The sequence below is a fragment of the Phoenix dactylifera genome, chromosome 16 (genome assembly GCF_051530095.1).
Source record: "Phoenix dactylifera cultivar Ajwa chromosome 16, Ajwa_hap1_PhDact_Kaust_v1.1, whole genome shotgun sequence".
In the NCBI taxonomy this organism is placed as follows: domain Eukaryota; kingdom Viridiplantae; phylum Streptophyta; class Magnoliopsida; order Arecales; family Arecaceae; genus Phoenix; species Phoenix dactylifera.
In genome coordinates, this window is record NC_143205.1 from 1,999,878 (window position 1) to 2,022,085 (window position 22,208).

The window sequence follows — 22,208 nt, forward strand, 5'->3', positions numbered from 1 at the left end:
CCGCCTGTTCCTTGTAGCACTCCTCCAGACGGATCATGTACTGGGCGAGCTAAGAAATAGGAAAAATAAGGGAGTCAGGCGGAGAACAACAGAGCCAATAAATGGTGAAAAGCGGCCAGAAGAACACTCACCGACATGAGACAGACACAGCTGGCAGCCCCAACGTCAGAGACCTCCAACTCCCGGACCCGCCGACGGTCCTTCTCCAGCAGCACTGTTTCGATGAGATTTCGGGCGCCATCGGTAGTAAAGGCAGACCCCGATTTCTCCCCAGAGCCGGACGGTGGTTCTGCAGCCTTACCCCTATCCATCGCCTGGGGAAGAGTCCGGCCGATCGCGCTCGGGGCGGGGGTCACCCCAGGAATTGATAGGGTCCCGCTCGGTCGGGGCCTCGGCGCGTCCCTCCTCGAGTCATCAGGAGCCGACCGAGTCGAAGGCCGGGTCGGAGACCGATCACGTCCGACCCGTCCGTCTCGGGCAGGCTCGGATGATACCTCCGGAGTAGCGGCAATCTTACCACCGGAGGGCTGATACAGCGTCAGCTGCCGGTCCGTGCCCACGACGTCTCCCTGATCGGTGGGCCCGGACTCGTCGGTCGGCGTCGGAGGCACCTCCTTACGGGACTTCTTCGCCGGTGGGGCCCCGCTCGGAAGAGCTCGTTTCCTCCTCTGGGCTGCTTCCAGCAGGGACGCCCTACCAACAGCCTTTGTCTTCACCGACCGCATGACGTCGTCGATCTCTGCAAAAAGGACGGGATAGTCGGAGACGGAGAAACCAAAGGAAAGAACGGGACGAAAGAAGGGAAAAAGTCAAGAAAGAATCGGTGGCGGACTCACGGTCGGTGGGGACCAAGCTCAGACCGACATTCACCAAAGTATCCTCGGAAATAAGGCGGGCCACCGGGGGGAGCTGGCCCTCGGCAACCAACCCCTTCAAGGCGGCCAAGCCATCGGACTCCTCCCTTGACAGTCTCGATAGGCCGATCGGAGACTTCATCGGGGTCTCCCAGGTCGCCCTGATTTCCCAAGAGGGATCTGCATCAACAAAAAAGAAGCGCTCCTTCCATTTGTGAATGGAGGTAGGAGCCTCCTTGACAAGGCCGCATCCTCGCCGCGCTGCGAAGCACCACCACCCTTTGTCCTGGGGGTGGCCGCTCAGGCTGTAGAACTCCCAAAAAACATTCAGGGTGGCGGGGATCTCGTGCATACGGCAGAGAACCTGGAAGACCGTCAGGGCCCGCCACGAGTTCGGCACCAGTTGCGTCGGTGCCACTCTTAAACCCCGTAGCACCTGCATGACCAAGTCCGAAGGGGGAAAGCGGAACCCGGCCTGGAGAATGCCCTCATTGATGGCGATCTTCCCTGGAGGAGGATGGGACATCCTCTCCTCAGGCCCCGGGAGCGTGGCGTTGCAGGCCTCGGGAAGGTGGTACCGAGCCACGAGTCTGTCTAAGTCTGTGGCGACCAGCTCCGACTTAATTTGGTCTGCTCTCACTTCGCCCATTCCTAATGGCCAATAAACCTACGGTCAGGACGGGGACAGGAAGGGGGGAAAGACCGGAGCGACTGGAGTACACTAGTATAAGAGGGGAAAGTATGGAGAGCCCTAAGTAGAAGAATGGGGAAAACTCACCGGAAAAGAGGTAAGAACGGCTCCGAGAGCGCCAAAGGAGAAACAAGTGAACAGTCCGACGGCAGCAACAGCTGCGCAAAGGGGAAACTTGAAAATATCTGTAAAGAAGAAGACGGACGGGGAAAGGCCCCCGATTAAATAGGCGGAAAGGCAAGTGACGCCTCGATGACGCCAGAGGACGCCTGGCTGCCGAAGGGTCGCTCGCGCCCCAAAGGCGAATCGACACCATTAAGGAAGGATGTCCGCCGAAATCCTCAGACTGCCAGGTCAGCAATAACCGCCATACGCCATAAAAAGGGCGGGGAGCTCGAAGCGCGCGCGCCTCTCCGAGGAACGGCGGCAATCCTGAAACATCACTCCCTTCACCTGTTCCCCTTCTGGTTCCAGGCTCGGAAGTGGGGGGCTACTGTTACGGGGGAAATAAGCCGCCATGCCCCACGTGACCGGCACGCGCGCCCAGGAAGACTACGGCTGCCCTTTGATCCAGCAATCCGACCCCGAGTCGGACATCCTCGGCTCCGCAGCCCGACCCCGAGTCGGCTGCCCTTTGATCCAGCGCTCCGACCCCGAGTCGGACGTCCTCGGCTCCGCAGCCCGACCTCGAGTCGGCTGCCCTTTGATCCAGCAATCCGACCCCGAGTCGGACGTCCTCGGCTCCGCAGCCCGACCCCGAGTCGGCTGCCCTTTGATCCAGCAATCCGACCCCGAGTCGGATATCCTCGGCTCCGCAGCCCGACCCCGAGTCGGCTGCCCCTTGATCCAGCGCTCCGACCCCGAGTCGGAGATCTCTTGATAACGACAGGCTATTCCCCAGAGGCACGCCGCGGCCTCCTGCTCCACTACTCCCTGCAACGGCTGTATCCGATGCTGCTCCACGATCTCCTGCATCAGCCGTACAAAGCGGAGCCCCACTATGCCCTGACGTGGCCGTACCCGGTGCTGCTCCACGACGCCCTGTAACGGCCATGTCAGTGGCCACACCATCGTGCCCCACGATAACGAACCCCCCTGAGAGACCCCCCAGCCAGGTATATATGCGGCTGGGGGGAGAAAGGGAGGGGTGAGCAATATCTCCCAGAGCACTCTCTTACTTGCGATTATCACCTCTCCTCCTCCTCCAATCTCCTCTGACTTGACCGTCGGAGGGCCATCACCACCCTGGTGGTGGTGCAAGGCTTGTTTGCATGTTTCTTGGCGGAAGGTGGAGCGCAACCAACACCAACCAAGACAACTCAGACGGAACCCCGTTCACACCGCAGTGCCAATCGTTCTCGGTTTGGACCACCAGCAACAGTATCCATATTAAAATAAAGACATGGTCATACATATAGGACTAGAAGCTTAAGCAGTAACTCTAAAGGATTTTCGAAAATAACTATTTTTATAAAATTATTATGATTAATAATTAACAATTTTGAAAAGGTTTTCATGCGAGCAGTTTTATAAAAGGATGTATGGTATAATCTAGTGTTCTAATGGACTATGACATCATACAATTAAAGGTTCGATAGCGCAATACTCAAAAGTCATATAAATATATGAAATGATGGCGGAATTAAATTATAATAGGACAGTTTGTGCAGAAATATAAAAGGATACATATATGTTAAGTAATACGTTATAGGATTCATGTCCCCATGTGGATATGTTTAATTTTTATAGCATATATTAGTATATTGTCTTAAAAAACTTTTGCAAATATAGATTGTTTAGCTTGATTATTTCTTCAAGATATAATATTTCATATTCGATGAACCTATCCTTCATTGGTCCTGAACCTAATACACATTTGAATTCCTTGAACCCTAGCTGGATCCAATTTGTCACTGGAATAGTATGGAATAAAGTTAGACCTAACCCAACACAATAGCACCCCTAGTCACGATAGTCCATATTATAACAATAGAGATTCAAATCAAAGAAAAATGTTATCTTGAAATTATTGTCACTTAAATTGAAAGAAAACATTTCTTGGCTTTGACATATCTGGTTCTATCTATTTAAGCACATTTTTTTGCATATATAATGCCTAACCGGTTTTGACTACATTGGATGGATACTAAGGATGCAAGAATATTATTGGGCACATCATGTCATTGTAATATATCTCGTCTGAATGAATTAGTTGGTACGAGAAATGTTAGAAATAGTAAACAAAAAAAGTAATAAGAGGTGAAAAGGATAGAGAGACTTCCCAACCAGACATTTTCATTTCTCTTCTTTCAAGATCAAATTATTTTGATCCATCTATAGACTCATACTCCCCTAATAAGGCAAGAAAGCGAAAATTGCAAAGCGAAGTAAGATGGAAAAAGTGCTTCCTTTTTTTAAACCAATTTCTAAGAGGGAGAAGGTATTTTGGCAATATCAAGTGTACTACTAATCGATTATTTGGCCATTTGCGATCAAACAACCTATATGGAAATAAGGATGACAACTATAGCCTACATACGCTACCTAAATATCAATTTGTTTAACCCATCATTGTAGTATAGTGGGTTCAATCCTCGGCAACAGCATTTGTTATTATAAGAAAAAGGTGGAGCATTAGATGAAAAGTTTTGATCCCACCTATCAAGATTCTTTTAATAAATTTGATAAATGCTCTTTTCATTTACTCTTCATACTTTTCTTTGTTTCCTTACAATAATGAGGTCGTATTAATTAGATTTGACTTTGTTTTATCTGGGCCAACAATAATACCATTTAATCTAATCAAAGCATAACTTTTTACTCAGCTTATTTTCCCCTAAAAATCTATCTATTTTGATACTTCACATAATATCTGTAATATTTCTTTTTCATACTTGATGTGAGTATCTATTTTGGTCTCCATATTTACTATCACTGCCTAAAAGTTTAAGCATCTTTGTTTACAAGTGCTAATATGGTTTTAGTTTAGAGGAAATCATATGGGAAGCCCACCCACCACCAGATTTTATATGGTTTAACGTCGATACTCCTGTTATTTACTTTGTTAGAATTGATTATTCTTTCTCTATTTTATACTTAAATTTATGATCACCCAATTTTCATCAATAGAGCCAACTAAATTGGAGAAAACAATAATATCTTAATTACTAAAACAGCCGATCCAGATAGACCATTTGATGAACCACTATCTCCCATTCATCCATTCGTTGGTTAAGATCAAGTTTATTCTAACCTTGTAAGGAGTTGTTAAACCATTTGATGCCTGAAAGCCAATTTTATGACCTTCGCTCTCTGTTTTCCAAAAAAGATGATCTGTGATCACTAACTGCTTATGTTCCGGGTGGAAATTCGCAACCTATGTTTTTCCTCTTGAATTAAACAGCAATATTCATGGGAGCAACAAGATAAAGCAAACTACATAGTGGCAGCAGGAATATTTATAGGAGTAGCAAGAAAAAGCAAACTACACAATCACAAGATTTAAATAGGAAAACACTCAAGATAGAGCACCCTGTCTTTTAGTAGTAATCATCCTTGTCCAATCCATCAGCAGAAATCTATTGGCCAAATTTCTGTTCCTTGGAAAGGATTCTTGAGTTTCTTTGAGAATGATGACTCTAACATCACAACCCTCCACTCATTCCCAAGCAAAAATAAAGAAACCACCAAAAGGTCCAAAGGTCAAAAAGAGTATTAGGAAGCGTCAAGAGTTCAACAAGAGTCAAAAAAGTGTTCCAAATAACAATAGAACATGAACATATCAAGAAGAGTTGAGAGGTAGTTTGCTTATTCCAAGTGTAAAGGTGGCAATAAGAAAAGACCATGTGGATTCTGTTTCATCCACTTGTGGGAGAGATCTCAAGGGAGAATCTCCTACGGATGGCAAAAGCAAAAAAAAGATCACAAAAAATAGGTAGTCAAGATTTTGAGGGGCTTTTTCTTTTCAAAATGAAAGAAAAGGTTGATTGGTACCACATTTGCGAAGAGGAAGTATTAGCGAGAGCTTCTCAGTCAAACTACTCTACCGAAACATTCATGAAGATTTGCAAGTAATAATAAAAAAAAAAATGCAAACAACGCCTTGTTCAAATTGCACATATTATGCATGATAAAATAATATGATGTCATATTCACATCACTCGAGACTTTAAATAAAGTCTGTGAGTACAAAATGAAGGATAACAAAAGATATGAGCATGTTAGGAAATGTAGAATCATGTTGATCAAAGATGAGATGGAGGACAATTAATAGTACAAGGTTGTCTGGGGAAGTCTTGCAAAGAAAGTTCTTAAATGTGTTGCATATTGAGAAACTGAGCAAAGAACTAGAATCATATGGATGATAAAGGAACAGTGCGAGACCATAAAGGTGCATATTTTTCCACTTTATGGCTATTCAACCAATGGAGAATGAAAAGAATTGATAAAAGATATATCATGAAACTTAAGGGCTACCTAGTGGATTGGGAGGCTAATCATTTTGGTTTTCAGTTCATGCAACTAAGAAAACAATCTTTAATACAATTTTCAGTTCCAAATATCTTCCTCACCACCATCGGCGTCCATCTCACGAATTTAACGAAAAAAAATCACCAATAATATGCGCATTATTGGTATAGGAAAACAGAGAGAAAATGTTTTAACTTCAGAGGGGAAACAAAATCATGCTTGGAGCAAAAAATTGAGAAAGAATGATAATAATAAGAACAACTACAAAATAATACATCTATCCGTAGCTACATACACTGCATCTCATACTACCTGATTTGCTCCTCGGAGGTCAAAGCCAAATTAACTTCAAAAATGTGTGTCTAGGCTTTTGCACTAATAATCAAAAATAAGGAATTGATGTGTTGGGGGGAAGGATTCCCTTTTCCATGTAATATGCATAATCAGCATCTGCCAATCGCTTTTGAAACATTCTCCATTCCTTCTTACACCGCTCTCTCACCTGTGAGATTTGCAACAGACAACATTAACAACAGCAGATTGGTTAGCCCCCCAATTCAAGGTCCGCTGCGACCTTGGCACATATATTTCTACTGAAGTTCATGTGGCTATAGGGGGAAGGGAGGTGTCTCCTAGCCATCAAGGGCCACAGTGATGCATATATAACAAAGGCAAGACTCTAAGAGCAAGAAGGAACATACCCCTTCCCATGGTGCTTTGTACTTCTCTGCCTGCCCCTGCCGAAAACAATGAACAAGATGAGATAAGCCACCTAGAAGGTTCAGTCACCAGCAACAGATGATGTGTTTTACCTACCTGGTTCCCGAGCGAAGGAATCACTTCATGAGCAATCCACTGAGCATCTACAACTCCAATTTTCTCATGAGCCGGCTAAGTTGAGAAATAATTAGGGAATAGAAACATTTTAGCCAACAGAGGAAAAACTTGAAAGCCAAGAGAATATAAACACAAAGTACAACAAATGAAGAATGCATGCAAGATAGAGAGAACAAAGGTGCAACTCAATCTTCATCAGGAAAAGAAAAAGTAGTAGAAGATGCACCTCATAAAAAAAAAACGTAAATATAGTAATTATCCTCTAAAAATTATCTAATTCATACATCTGATCTCCGCTTGGCATGCAGGTAAATAAGTAATGCATTTTCATAAAACGAGCGTACAAAATACCTCCACACATTTTCTAAGCGCAAAATCAAGACCCCAGCCATGAATTAAGTCATTCTGCAGCAGCAAAGTGTGGAATTTAAGTAATGATCAAACAAAGCAATATAGCAATTGACTTGTGAGTGGTGAAGATGATCAACTCCACCTGAATCATATGCCATACACAGCGCCATGCATCCCGAGAGAACACAGTTGCCATTATTTCAACAAATCTATACAAGAGATTAGATAAAAGACTAAAAGATGCTTTTTGAAATCTAGGACACAAATAGGATGATTGCAATGTTCCTATTTTCTTTAGATCAATAAGGATATATGCTGGATTTTGCAAGAATTATATGTTTCCATCATACACTTAACCAAGTCAGATACATAACAAATGGGATAAAAATAATTATGAATGCTGAAATCCATCTGTGTTGGATAGTGCATCTATTTCCATATCCACCTCCGAATTTGAAACTAAAAATTAAAAAAAATATATTACTCTCTAAGATAGAACATATTAATACATACATGAGATAGAATTGGTAACATTCTGCTGAACTTGCAGACAGATCACATTAGGATAAGGTCAATATGGGGAAAACGAAAATCTGAATCCTATAAGGTGATACACAACATCTAAAATCATATTTTTTAGAGGTCAAATTCCTATACATCAAGTTTTCCAAAAAGCTATAGTTGCAAATAATAAAATATAATTTTTTAATTTGATTTTCGAATCAGAAGAATCAAAATTGTTGAATGTTGCTCAAATTCTTAATCTGTATATCTTGCAGTCTAACTTTGCACACTAGCTCTATTGATACTATCATTTTGGGACAATTTAATTCAGAAGGAACTTCCAAAATGTATGATTTTCAGTCTATAGACATTTAGATGTCTACATTTTCAATATATCCATTTCATATTCTCCATTACTTCATTTGTCCCAACCAGATTTGTCCTCAAAATGAATATATATAGCCTAGTCTGTACATGTATCTATTATCAGATTCACAAACATATGCCATAGAGTTGGATTATATGAATCTGGTTCGAATTCACAAGAAACGAAGATCACTCAACCAAGGTTTAAATTACCAGTACCTTACGATTATCGTACAGATCAATAATGTATGGTACCATACCAACACAAATATGCCTCCATGTGCTGGCGCAAAAAAAAAAGTGTTGTTGCACAAGTGTTGGTACAGTACGAGTACGCAGGGCTCACCGGTATGATCCGGTATGGCTGGTATGGACTGGTACGCACCAGTAATTAGATTCTTGGATTCGATAAATGTAGGAGAAACAAAATTTAGATTTCATACGCAGCACAAGGTGGCAAATGGGGGTCAGTGCACCAGCCTGGTTGCTCCTCAGTTTCCCTGCAAGTGTAACAAGACATATGTAAAGTAATAATAAAAAATGAAAAGATTGATTTGTTAAAACACAAGTAGCAGCCTATACAGAAAGTCAATTGGCGGCACTAAGGAAAGGTATAAGGTAAGCAAACTCATGTAGACATGAAGTGCTGCGAAGCTCACTTGTGGACTTCATGATCATCTCTCTTTTTGGTCATTTTCCATGTCAATCCTCTGTCTGGCTCCAAACCAGGCTGCGAGATTTCCAGCCCATGTTTCTTTACCAGTTTAATATACCTAGAAATCAAGATATCTTAATTCAAGCATGCAGATGCATTACAAAGAACTCACATGCATGCATAACCAACCAGAACTTACTCTTCCGCATCAAAATGCTCAAGTCCTAGGTCTTCATCCCAGATGAATATATATTCATATGGGGCCACAATGTCGGGGTGCAAAAACCGTTTAGCGTACCACCTTAAATAAGATTGAGTTAGATTCTGTAACAACGAATTGTCGATGATGCTAAGACACAATAAATAAAGAATTAATTACCATCTGATTCAAATACTAGTTTCTCACCATTTGGCTTGCTTCCTTGCACTCACATGTATAGCCCGCTTTGACCATTCAAATTCATCCCATTCACTAGTCCGGCCATCGTAATGGAACAATAAGATAGTGAAATTTTCTGAGAACTGCATGCAAGATTAATAGGACAAGGACAGGTGAAAATTAAAAATGTATGCTATAATCTTGATTTCGAAAAACCGACCGAGTTTGCAGGTCAGTCGAGGCCTGATTGAAAAGCAGCATTCACTTAATTTAGAAAACAAATGACACAGTCTAGCATCAGGTTTGGAGAATTCCTCTCCTAAGGACTAACCCATTCTTGCATCTTGATGCAAGATGATAAGAGCAGAAACTTATTGTCATTAATTCCAAGTAACGAAATGACAGGGCCTAATTTAAACTATAGTCTTCTAGATACATTAATACGTGCTGATGTTTGTTTTGGCCCTGTCATAATTCCCATCCCTCTTCACCAATAAGCATCACTGAATGTACAAATTGGGAGTCATCAAATGATGAACTTATATTGAAGCTTTCACATTGTACAAGTATCAAATAAGCTAAAACTATATAATTTACACACACAAAAAAAAAATCAGATCATCTACTTTAAGTTGATAGGTAGGTACTCCTCTATGTAAACTTCATTTAATTGGTGTTCACTTACTTTTTTGATGGCTGCATCAATATTATCTTTCTGCTCATATCCGACTGTGAATGTTACAAGATACTTCTGTCGGATAACAAGGTCCTGCATATTTCATTAACAAAAATGATTTTTAGAAGAGATAAAGTTAGTATACAGGTTAAGCATTATATATTAGTAAATAATAAATCAATAGCCAAATACAAAAAAGTAAAAAAAAAGGGGAAAAAGAAAAAGGAAAAGTCAACAAATTGATAGTGGTACTCCTAAGAAGAAAGTAGAAACTTCTAATAATGATGAAAGAACAAATCTGCCCAGTAAGGGACCAAAATAAGTATTTATAAGCATGGATACAGACCAAAAAAATGCTAATGAAATTGCCAGATTAAGTGTGAGGGGACCATCTCCCTATGCCACCAAAAGGGAGGAACTATGGGGTCACTTATGACAAGCATAATGTCCAAATTTATTCCAGAAATAGCATGATGTCAATATCGATAAGGATGCGAGTATGTTCTTGCTAACTATATCAGTTTGAAAATAATTAATTATCAGGTAATCTACTCTAGAAAGAGCATTTTGAGATTCCTAGATAACAGGCAATCTACTTCAAACACTTTTTTTCTTTTTTCCTCTTTTTTGGAGTAAAGGCATTCAACTTCAAACTCATTACATCAAGACATCCTTCGTCACTAATCTTGTTTACTATAGCTCCACTGCAAAATTAACTTCTTAGCTTTGATCCCCTTGAAATCAAAAGAAGATGCTCAAGCCCAAATTACCAATGAGAACCTAACCTCAACAACATATGCTGGTCTCACATGCAGAAGTTGTATAGAAACCTAATGCACAACAAATCACATATAAAACACAGCGAAAGATGGAGAAAATAGTGAGTTCCAGATGCAGGAAGATTACCATGCCATGAGCAAGAACAGGCTGGTTCAAGAATGATATCGTTATTATAAGAAAGCAAGTACATGCAACATACCATGTCTTAAAAATTATGCAATACACCCCCATTTTTGGTTGATATACAATCTCGTTTCTTTCTAAAATAGCATAGCAAGTGGGATCCATTTGATAGGGTCCATCTCTCTCTGTTTGTGTGTTTATGCATGCATGCGCATGATCTGGAATCAGGGGGTGGATATAGAAGCATGTTGCAAGAAAGCAATGGATGAAACTAAATACAACCAAACAAATGAGGTGCCTTCTTTCCCTGCATTCCTTTTCTATTTGAAAATTCCAAATTTCACTAAGGACATGAGAATGCAATTGAGAAGCAGCTTTAATCAAGCTCTTGCACTGTATATGGTGGAGACGATATATCTGAGAGTAAATATGTTATCATGGGTTTATTTTCCATTTTTGTCATTAATAATAAACTTCCAGATTTGGTCTATGCACCTGTATTGTTTCTTTGTAGGATAGTGAATAAAAAGAGATGCATCTAATAGAGAACTACTGATAGGAAGGTGAAATAAAACCAAACAAATTGAGCCCTCCTATGGAACCCTTTTTCCATTTTTTACCTTTTTGATCACACTGCTAAGGGGCAATCCGACCATGAGCAGCAATTTTTCTTGGATTCTCATAGTATATAGTACTAATTCAATTGGACACAAAGAGAGAAATAATTCAAGAGATTCATATAACTAGTCTATTGGCATATGTGCTAAAACAAATAAGCCAGAAAAAATATTATTTCAATTAATTTCATATTAATCATAAAGTCTCATACTATAACTTTACTATACATTGCATTAAACTTGATTTGGACTGTAATTTACTAGCAATTATTACTTATTAACATTGCTATAAGCAAGGTACACCATACCATACCGAACCAGGCAGTATGGAGCTATTATACCGTATCAGTTCGGTACCAATATGTAGTACAAGAGGCACACAAATACTCGATACGTCGAACTGGCTCCCATATTGGGCGTATCAACATAGTAACAAGGTGGCATTGTTATGGGGTCCATACCAAGGCGGCGAACCTTGGTTGTAAGAGTATTTTTTTTCAATCAATGTTACAAAGATGAGAAAAGAAAAGCTACCTAGAAGAGGAGAAACAAAAGAAAACCGAAAAGAAGATAAACGAGAAGAAAAAAGAACAAAAAGAGGGGAGAAAAAAAGGCGGACAAGAGCTTCAGCCCAAACAGAGAATGTCCAGCAAAATCATCCGCAACTTAGGCCTCTCTTGGCCCATCCTAAGGCCGGCTCATATCCAATCGTATCGTCCCAATTAAATTCAAATATAAAAAACCAAAGATAGATCTTTGATGACCACAAATTCCAAATTTTCATTGGCAAGTGGCATAAAGCAGCTAGGTTATTGACAACATCCCATATCGAAGGTGGTTAATCCCACTCCACTCACTAGGCATTTGCTAGATGAAACCTTATGACATAAACACCCACATCCTCCCTTATGACGAAACCAAGCTTACTAGGCTACATCGAAAGAGAAATAGAAATCAAGATTTCAAACCTTGGACACTATTATACCATGTTATATGAAGACTAAAAGCTCTTAACATCTAGTGATAATCCAACTTAATAATATTCTTTTGTATATTCTATGAATGGGCAGCGAAACAAAGGCTTTAAAGCATGGTAAGCCGTACTGGCCCAAATCGGACAGTATGGGACGTACGGTACTGGTACATGGTACGGACGACGTACCGACACTCGATATACTAAAAAAATTCCGTACCCTACCGTACCAGCACTATGTGAGTGTGGCACCATTACGGGGTCCGGTATCGAGACAACAAACCTTGCTTTGAAGTTTACATAACAAAATAAAAGTATAAAAGGATTTTAATCATGGAAGGGTCAGTGGCATGACAAGAGGATTAAATAAAAACTATTGTTCTAAAGAAAGAAAATTTGAGTATTTTGTCATATTATAAGACTTTCAATCTGGATATAAATAAAGATTTTCATGCTTGTAAGAGGAGCAACACATGGTTGATACATCAAGTCATATCAGTATATGAGAGGCAGTTTGTAGCAGCTGCAAACCTCATCTGGGTTGCCCCACAATCTGCGCAGATAAAAATCTGATTCTGATGCAACGATACCTTTCGGTAGGCTTTCTGCGCCTCGAGGATTTGTAGGAACATAAATCTGTAAGAACATCACAGAGAATGACTCAATAATAGTACCAGAGGCAAATAACAGAAATCCTACAACAGAAGGTTGGCTGTTGGCAATGAAACATAGGTTGAAAGTATTAAGTATGGTTGACACATGAAGAGGATAAACAAGCAATAAAGTGCAGTTACAGCAGATTAAGTATCTCCAAAGCTACATGCAAGTTTTGCCAAAAATTGCTTATAAAATAACTGGGCTACAAACTGGCATAAAGAGACTGGGCTACAAATAGGCATGGTTTGCAATTAATACACAGTCAAATGCCATTGAGATGGCATTATAGTCTCTCTTGTCAATTAAAAACAAAATGTTCAATTATACCATTAGGAATAGATTACCAAGAATATCCACATAAATGCATATGTCAAGTGCCAAAAACTGGCAATCATATCATATCATATCCATAATATATAGAACACGGGTAGGTTTTCAGTAAGGTAGAGGTTAGAAATATAAGTCTCTGCACCATGCCACCCATACACTGCATATCGAGCAACATCTCTTTTCTTTTTTTCCTTTTGGTAGAATAAGAGCAATGCCTCTTTGACCTCGCAGGTGTATGTTCCACTTTCTTGTTATGAACCCACGATTGATCATTTCAAACAACCTTGCCCTTACTCTTTTCTGGTTTTCCTAAAGAATTTGAAGATGTTGTGAACTTTGGATGTGATAAAAAACAAAATCATGTTATATCAAATAAAAGATGAACTCAAGGTAACATATCGTATACGCCTTTCCCCAAGTACCCCCTAAAATAACCTTTCTGCAAAGTATGGAGAGTCTTGTCATTAGGAGATCAAGTAAGTATTTCCAAAAACAGGGCAACAATGGAAATGGAAAAGCTACATTTAACAAAAGGTTTAAACATTAATTTATTATAGGACATGAATACAAGAAAAGGGTACATGTCTGTGTGCATGCACCTAGTATGTACCTCTGTATGTATGTATGTATGAATCTATATAGAGATATATGCTTCCAAGCAATAGGATTGCCAATAACTATGACTGATTCCAATGTGTCCTGCATTAGCCCTTTGAAGGAGTTGCTTTGCTTCCTACATAACCTACAGGTGGATAGGGATCACCTTTGTTCCACTCAGTAACTTGATTGAAAATCCAAGTTCATTTTAAAGGAAATGTAAAGGCACTAAAATGCCATTTAAATTATATTATAACAGAATGCTTGACAAATAAGCTATTCACAAACTAATAGAGTTTAATGAACAAGAAGATTAAGTATGCAATTGATTTCAAGAGCAACAGATGAATAGCACCTTATAAATATCAGCGGTCGAATTTGAACTAGAATTATCTTTATTTTGATTATTTGCTGAATTCCACGAGTTCCGATCTCCACCATATGATATGGTGCCGGAAGTGAAAAAATGCTGCCAAATTCAGACAAATGTTATATAGCCAGGAAGCAATCACTAGTGAAGTAAATTACCAAAGAATGGTAGGAAAGAGATAAGAAGTCATGGTACCTTGTGTTTGATAACTGGAGGAAAGGAAGTGCCAATCCAGTACCCAATCACAATTCCGACAACTGTTGTTATAATAAGCCTCATACTCTCATTTGATCTGAAACATCCACTTCAAGCCACAAAAGAAGATGGATCTCGTCAAGATACAATGAATAAAAACACAAGCCTTCTGCATAGATAAGCATCAAATCTGTAAAAGAGTAACAAGTGCACACCTGCGGCTGATGTTTCCAAGTTTTGCCATGTTTATTTGCAACTTCGAAATCACAAAGACACAAGAATGCTTGCAACCAGAAGCTGCTCCACATTGTTCAAAAGCTTCATAACTGTCAAATTAACACAATAAATGCAGAGCTTTAAGACATCGACCAACAAACATGGTTAAGAAGAGGTTTGAATGATACAACGTAGCATTCATCCAGATGATAATAGAAACATGCATGAACATCATTACCATCATCATTTCAGGCCTAAGAGATGAGCATGCAACGTTACGGCGGTGTGTGCATTGCTCATTGCGGATGGCGAGAGAGAGAGAGAGAGAGAGAGATGGAGACCTTAAACAGTGAGATGAAGAGGCAATGACAACGAGGGAGGATGCTATCGGACGGAGATGACGGGGAGGCACGGCGGCGAAGTTTGTCGCTGGGTTGGCGCCGGCGGCGGTCAGAGGAGAATAGACGCCGTGGCAAGGGAAGATGCTTGTAGCTAGCGGCAACGATGGTGATCCGAGGCGGCAAAGTTTATACGAAGTCTCCAGGGCTGGCACTGTCGATGATCGGAGGAGAATGGAGAGAGAGAGAGAGAGAGAGAGGGAGAGAGAAGGGAACGAGAGTTCCGGATCGCGGCTCGAGAGAGAAGGGGGAGGAGGGGAATAACTGCCACGCTGTGGGCCCGGAGGCAGTTGGGCCTAAAAATAGAAGGGCCGAGCCCGGCCAATAGTCCATTTAAAGAAGCCCATTAAGTTGTTCCGAGAACCATAATTATGGATCATGGGCCAGTTCTTATGATTGTATAGTATAGAAAAAGAAAAACTCTTCCATTGCAAATCAAGAAGAAAAATAGAAGGAAAAAAAAAGGTTTTTCCAAAGGAAGCACTAAGCAGCTTGATTCACTGAACTGAAGGACATAATTGCTTTCTTGCAACTCCTTAATGATGAACCGTCGATCACAACTTTGTAATTCGCAAGCTCATCAATATCCACTCTATCTCAAACATCTTACGCCCTACGGGATAGCCAGTCCTACCTTGAATAGGCATGGAGAGCCAAGGGCCTAATCTTGTATGTGTCAAAGTTTGAACCAACTTGTAGAGTGAAAGACCCCCGCAGATCTTAGCATCACCATCAACGTGCGGATATAGAAATAATTAAGGCATCAACACTACTGTTCCTTACCACTCTCCTCCTTCTCCGGCAATTAGGACTTATATAAACTCGAGCGGGTCTCCATTAGATTGAATGATGGAGGTCCCATATCGATGATGTGAGTCATTGGTTATGATCTAGTATCTCTATACTTCTTATAAACCAAAAATTATGGAATTTAAAAACTCCTAACTATACATCAAGTAGTCAAAAAATTGAATAGTCTTAATAACATGAAAGGATGTACAATCTAGAGGTCTCCAAATTATATGATTTTTGGTATATAAATAATATTTAGGTATAGTAGATCATATTCAATAGCTTTGATTATTGATGTGGAACCTCAATTGTGTAATATAGATCTAATTGGATTTAAGTAGAGATCCACTTACGTGAAGCGAAGTCTACCTTATATATATATATATATAGAGAGAGAGAGAGAGAGAGAGAGAGAGAGAGAGAGAGCCTAAAGGCTCTTTCAAGGAGATGAGGGTCTGGTACACAAAAATAAAGGAGATGCGAGTCAGTATGTAGGATGTAGTTTTAGCATGCATGATCGGCCAGTAGGGTCTCGTACAAAAGTTACCATACCCTACACCATATGTTCTGCATCAGTGGTGCACTACAAGCACAATCCGAGATGAGGTGATGGAGGGCAAGAATCATAAAATTTGTGGAGTCTCTAGAATGATGAACGGAGCTTACAGAAATAAGAAACCTGATTAGCATGGTACACCATTGACATGGTATATCGCTGACATAGTGCACATGATGTAGCATATAATTTCTCCTCCGGCAATGATGTTTGCTCCCACAAACCTATGATCACCATTAATAACTGATATCTCAGTTTTTTTCTTCTATCAATTAATTAGGAGTTCTCGGTTCCCACTGGACACATTTAGGTCTCACATATTTCTTATGATTTGTATTATGAGTATTGAAATATTCTTCCATCATAGCCCATGCCTTCCGGGCTATAACCTGTGCAACACCTTCTCGTTATCAAAGCACAATGTGCAGGGGATTTCCATAAGGTACATAAATCAGTAGAGAATAAACATTGAGTAGTGGATAAACCTAGACTCCACTCAAACTTTTGTACTCCCTACAAACGTTGTTCTTCCATTCATTAGGTGGAGTAGTCTTACTCTTTAAACCTGAGATAATTAAGTTTCCATATTTTTTAATGACAAAGATCATGCAAGATTGGCTAGCTTATTGATGTATTTGGCTGCCATGGTCAACCGATGTCCTGCAATTAATTATTTTTTCCCATTACAAGAGTGGTGCATGGCACTCTGGTGTACTCTTTGTATCACTAAGAATGTCCATGTCCAGCTAGCATTATCCAAAGGAACCAAAATTATTGTTCCCAATGCGATGTTTAATTGATGATAAGCCCATTTAAGGCATTGACTGCGTAAACTTGCACTAATCGTAGCCATGAATTAATTCTTAGAAACAATATGCACCTCAATTGCTGTAGGTACCAGTATCTGACCATTCCTCATGCCTCTAATGTGATGACTTTTACACACATCAAATTCATTTTTTTCAACTACATATGGGACCGCTATAAATGTATGATGTAGAACAGTTTCCTGACATTTGAATCGATCAAATTCTCACAGAACCTGTCATTTTTGGTGGCTGATTCAGTAATCACAATTGTTTAAATTCTCTTCCAAGACTTGTCCACGCTTTGATATGAAATCCTATGTAGTTTTTAAGAGCATGCAACCACACCCTTAGTTATCTATATCTTTCCATGTATATTTACCTTGGAAGCCCCATGAGAACACCCTATTGCCGGGAAGTCTTGCAAACAAGAATACTTGTCTAAGGTTAATTTAATATTCGATTTAGTAAACAGTTGTATTTATTATAACTTGTAATGAAATGGGCAGGAAAGGACTAGCAAAACTTCCGAGATAGGGAGGCTTGTCACACGTTTGACTCTGTAGAGAAAGTAAGAATGGTTAAGGAAAGGATTACAAAAGCCGAATCAGAAGCTGTGGTATATTGAGGGGACCCCTTTAGTCTCGTCATGTGGCGTTTGATTTTCAACATAAAGGCATGGATTTATTATTTGAGCCATGATCGCGACTGTATTCCTAAATTGTTTCAGACTTAGGGTCTGTCTGTCGGAGATGTTGTAGCTTTTGGCTGAAAATTTTATAATCAGATCAATGAGTACCATGATGCAAGTAAATTTAATAAAAAACTTTATATATATATTGCATATAGCTAATGTGAAAAAATAAAATAGAATTAAATATATAATTGTTAAGCATGTTCCATCAAAAGAAGGGTACACTAACATCTACTAATACCTATCTATATATAAGCATATCATGTATGCTATTACGTATATATTTGAGCCATGAAGCTATCATCATGTGCCACAGTATTTGGTAGGGGCTCAACAAGAAGTAGAGAGCAAAGAATCTAATAGCACAGAAGATGATGAGTAAATGGCTCTAATAATGAGAAAATTTAAAAGATTTATAAGAAGGAGGCAAGAAAGAGTGCCTTAGGCTAACATGGAGCAAAGCAAAGAAAAGAAAAAGGAGCAGCCACGAGGATGCTATAAATACAAAAAGTAGGGATATTTTGGAGTGGACTACCCATTACTTAAGAAAGCTCAAAAAAAGCCATGGAAGAAATCAATGGTCGCTACATTGAGTGATGATAATGAATCTAGTTTAGAAGAGGAGACCCAAGAAATAGTAAATCTATGCCTCATGGTTCATAAGAATGTGCTAAGTTCTGAACCTTTAAATGATTTCACCTTTCATGAACTTCAAGAGTCAAAAGAATACAGAACTCGGACTGAAAAATCAAATTCTCATAAACAAAAATAAAAATATATTAAAAGTTAAACAAACATTATTAGAAGAAAATCAAAACCTAAGTAAAGAAGTAAATAAACTGAAACCAATTGTTGAAATATTTACTTTAAGTTCTGAAAAATTGAACATGATTTTAGATAGACAATAAGCTATTTTTGTTAAAGCAAGACTTGGCTATAATCCTCTATTAAAATAAAAATTATTAAAGAAAATATTTGTCAAATCATCAAGCAATCAAACAAGAAAGGCAACATGTTATAACTGTACTAAAACTAGACACAATTAATTTTTTTACCTGTAATCATAAAGCAAATAAGTTAAATGGGAAAGTAGCTATTAAGAAAAGATGGGTTTCAAAAAGAACCATAGTAGCTAACCTGTAAGGAACCAAAAGAGCTTGGGTACTTAAGATAAAAATTTGAATTTTGTGTTGCAGATGTGTCTAGCAGCCCGTGGATCAAATAGAAGATAATACTTAGATAGTGGGTGTTTCAAACACATGACAGAGGATGAATCACAATTCATTTTTCTTCAAAAAAAAGGAGGGGTGGTTAACTTTGGCGATAACGACAAAGGAAAGTGTGACACCTAGGCCCTTTTAGAGCTTGATTATGTACCAGGCTAGGTCCATTTGACCAGCCGAGAAGCATACTTCGGCCCAAAAAAAAGAAAACGAACGTGCTGCGCACGTGCGAAGGAGGAAAGAGGACTCCCAATAGGAGTCTTCTTTCTCTCGAATTTGTCGGATGGAATCCAACATCGAGGCAAATTTCGGTTGCAGCCGAACTTTATTTAGAGCTCCTCCTATCCTCCCCATCCTTTCCCACCGGAGAACCAGCCCCAATCAGAGTTTAATTGTCAGATTCTTCTCCAATTACTTCCACGATAGTCAATCATTATTGGCACCAGTCATGGCCAAGCATTGCTGGAGGCTAGGTGAGAGCTAAAATCTTTTAATTAATCTTTCTTCTGCTCCTTTTTGAGTCATGGATCAAGCATATCGCAAAATTTTTGGTGGAAAAAGGATGATGCCCTGTTTACCCTATTTTGGTGAGTCAACCTGGCTTCACTTGTTTCCGGCTGGTTTCGCAGCTGGTGCTTGTCGCCAGGGCCTTCCTCTAGTTCCTCACAGTGGCTGGAAGCAATTGACGGAGTCCCTGCTATCTGTTCCATGGGTTAAGGTGGGCCAAAACTCCTATATTTGATGCTTTTAGGCATTGTTGGCTGCTAGTCACTACTGGCCGCCTATTGGCCAGCTGTGGGTCCTTAACCTGGGCACGATATGCAACCATCTTCTTTCCTTCCTTCCTTGGTTAGAAAGAGAGAAGAGTGCTTTCTCTCTCTTTCTTCTCTCTTCCCCATCCTTTCTCTCTCTTATTTTTTTCTCTGCAAAGTTTTTCTCTGGACTCATGGGCCAGACATGTCATTGATCCAAATTGACCTATGCCCTTGACAACCAGATCGAGACTCCTGATTGAATCCGAACTGAGATTCTCTCAATTTTTTATCCTTTTTCGATCTTTATTCCTTCTCTCTTTATTTAGACATCTCTCTCTATTCTCTCTAGAGATGTTAGGTCTAGCATGGCACCTCTCTTTGTGATTCTGAATCCACCTTGGTAAAGGGCCTTGATCTATGTTTAGTGGGTGGCACACCAACCCCCATCTTGTCCCTTTTTGAATACTATTAGATTTAGTTACCTCTGATCTCTATTAAACCATCTGTAATCTAGTTCGAATATGATCAAATGAGTTTTGCCTTGATTGACCAATCGGGGGTGTCGGGCACTTTTGCTTGGTCAGCCCTATGAGGATATTGGAATTAGAGTTTTTATTTTTGGAATGAACATGATGAATTCTGATGAAAATATAATTTTTAAATACTAAGATTTTAGAAGGATTTTTTTGAAATTGATTGGACTGATATTTTGGATTTACTCGCAGAGTAAGTAATGTTTCACATTTTCTAAATTTATAGAAATCATTAAATTATTGTATTCATGACTTCGAGTAGTATTATTCATAATATATAAATTTGATGGATAGTATATTATTATGTAATATATTATTTTGAAATATTATGATGATATATGATCTTATTATGGATATGATTGATCGATTTTGACACCTCATGATTTTAGAACTGAAATATGAAACCTAGAACTATTTGAATTTCGACTTAGCTATGTTGAGGATCCTGCCAATGGAGGTTAATACGTTGGCACATGATTTGTCCTGAAAGTTATCTCCAAGATAATTAGCAACATATCGCCAGCAGACCAACGGTCCTAAAGAACTTTATTACATGATGATGCATAGCTCACCACAAGAAGATTAGTCGGTATTATGACCCTACTACAAGATGATGTGATCATAGCTCAGGATTGATAAGATGAATTAAATATTTAAAAAAATTAAATTCATAAACAGAATTTAATGTTTTAAAAAAATTGATTCATATATTAGTATTGCATATCTTCTTATTTTTTATAAATTATTATCTATTTGATTATATGATTTTGTTTAGTTAAAGTGATCATTGCTTATTGGGTTGTCTAGCTTATTATATGATTTCTTATTATTTTACATATTCAACAAACTAGCCTGATCGAGATTTTTAATACAGGAGAGTGATTAACAGAGGCATAAATTATCTTATATTAGAGTTTATTTAAATTAATGTACTATCCCTAAGTTTTTTTAGAATTGTGAGATATTTAAATGTTGAGCTAGTTATTGAAATAAAGTTTGCATATTATTATTAAATTGTTCTGCTGTATATTTATAATATCATGTAGAGATGCTCTATATGCTTGCGAGAAGGATTCTCTATGAGTATTTGGCAGTTGACATGACCCCTAATTTGTGAATTCGGGTCGGAGGCATGATAGAAAGATCATTGGAATTGGTAAAATTAGTATCACTCCTTCTACATTTATTGAAAATATATTTTAGTAGATGGTCATAAACATAACCTTCCTAGCATTAGCCAATTATATGATAAAAATTTTAAGGTAACTTTTGAGTCTTCTATATGCATTGTTTCTAGTTCCAATAATAATGGCATAAGGTTTACAAGCCATAGGCATGGTTGTTGGGAGAAAGATGGGAATATGCCCAAAATCAAGGAGAGCCCGTAATCTCCAGCAAGTTCGATAACCTGTTGGGGAGGATAATCCTAACGCGGAACTGCGGGATCTTACACCTTGCACAAGATGAAAAACAATACGAAACAAATCGCTATAGAAAACAATTAACACGACATACCAGAATTTACCGAGGTTCGGCAAAACTTGCCTACTTCCTCAAGCCCGCTCGATTCTATTGCGTAGAACAATTACAACAGAGAACACAATCCCGAGTCAATCACAAACTGATTGCTCAAACAAAGGAGAAACAACCTTCTTCCTTTTTCAAGAGAAAAAAACTCTTCCCCTCAATCTCTCACGTTCTTAGGTCTTTCTCTCTATCTCGTTGTAACCCTAGCCGTCACAACCTCCTCCTTATGTTATCCCCAGAGTCTTTGGCCAAGAATTTATATCCTTGAGATTTTTCCAAAAAA

The 22,208-nt window shown here is 39.3% G+C and overlaps 1 protein-coding gene across 1 annotated transcript; it reads right to left on the minus strand.

The window, feature by feature from the left end:
• Positions 1-6,247: 6,247 nt before the first annotated feature.
• LOC103720060 (uncharacterized) lies at positions 6,248-14,890 on the minus strand. Its single transcript, XM_088712669.2, has 14 exons — positions 14,641-14,890; positions 14,426-14,534; positions 14,216-14,329; positions 12,808-12,912; positions 9,793-9,876; positions 9,135-9,250; positions 8,928-9,029; positions 8,733-8,846; positions 8,517-8,573; positions 7,346-7,412; positions 7,204-7,257; positions 6,832-6,906; positions 6,717-6,752; positions 6,248-6,517 (listed from the first exon to the last, which is right to left on the minus strand). The coding sequence occupies exons 1-14, from the start codon at positions 14,667-14,669 to the stop codon at positions 6,398-6,400; spliced, it is 1,182 nt and encodes a 393-aa protein (XP_088568795.2). The 5' UTR covers positions 14,670-14,890; the 3' UTR covers positions 6,248-6,397.
• Positions 14,891-22,208: the final 7,318 nt, after the last annotated feature.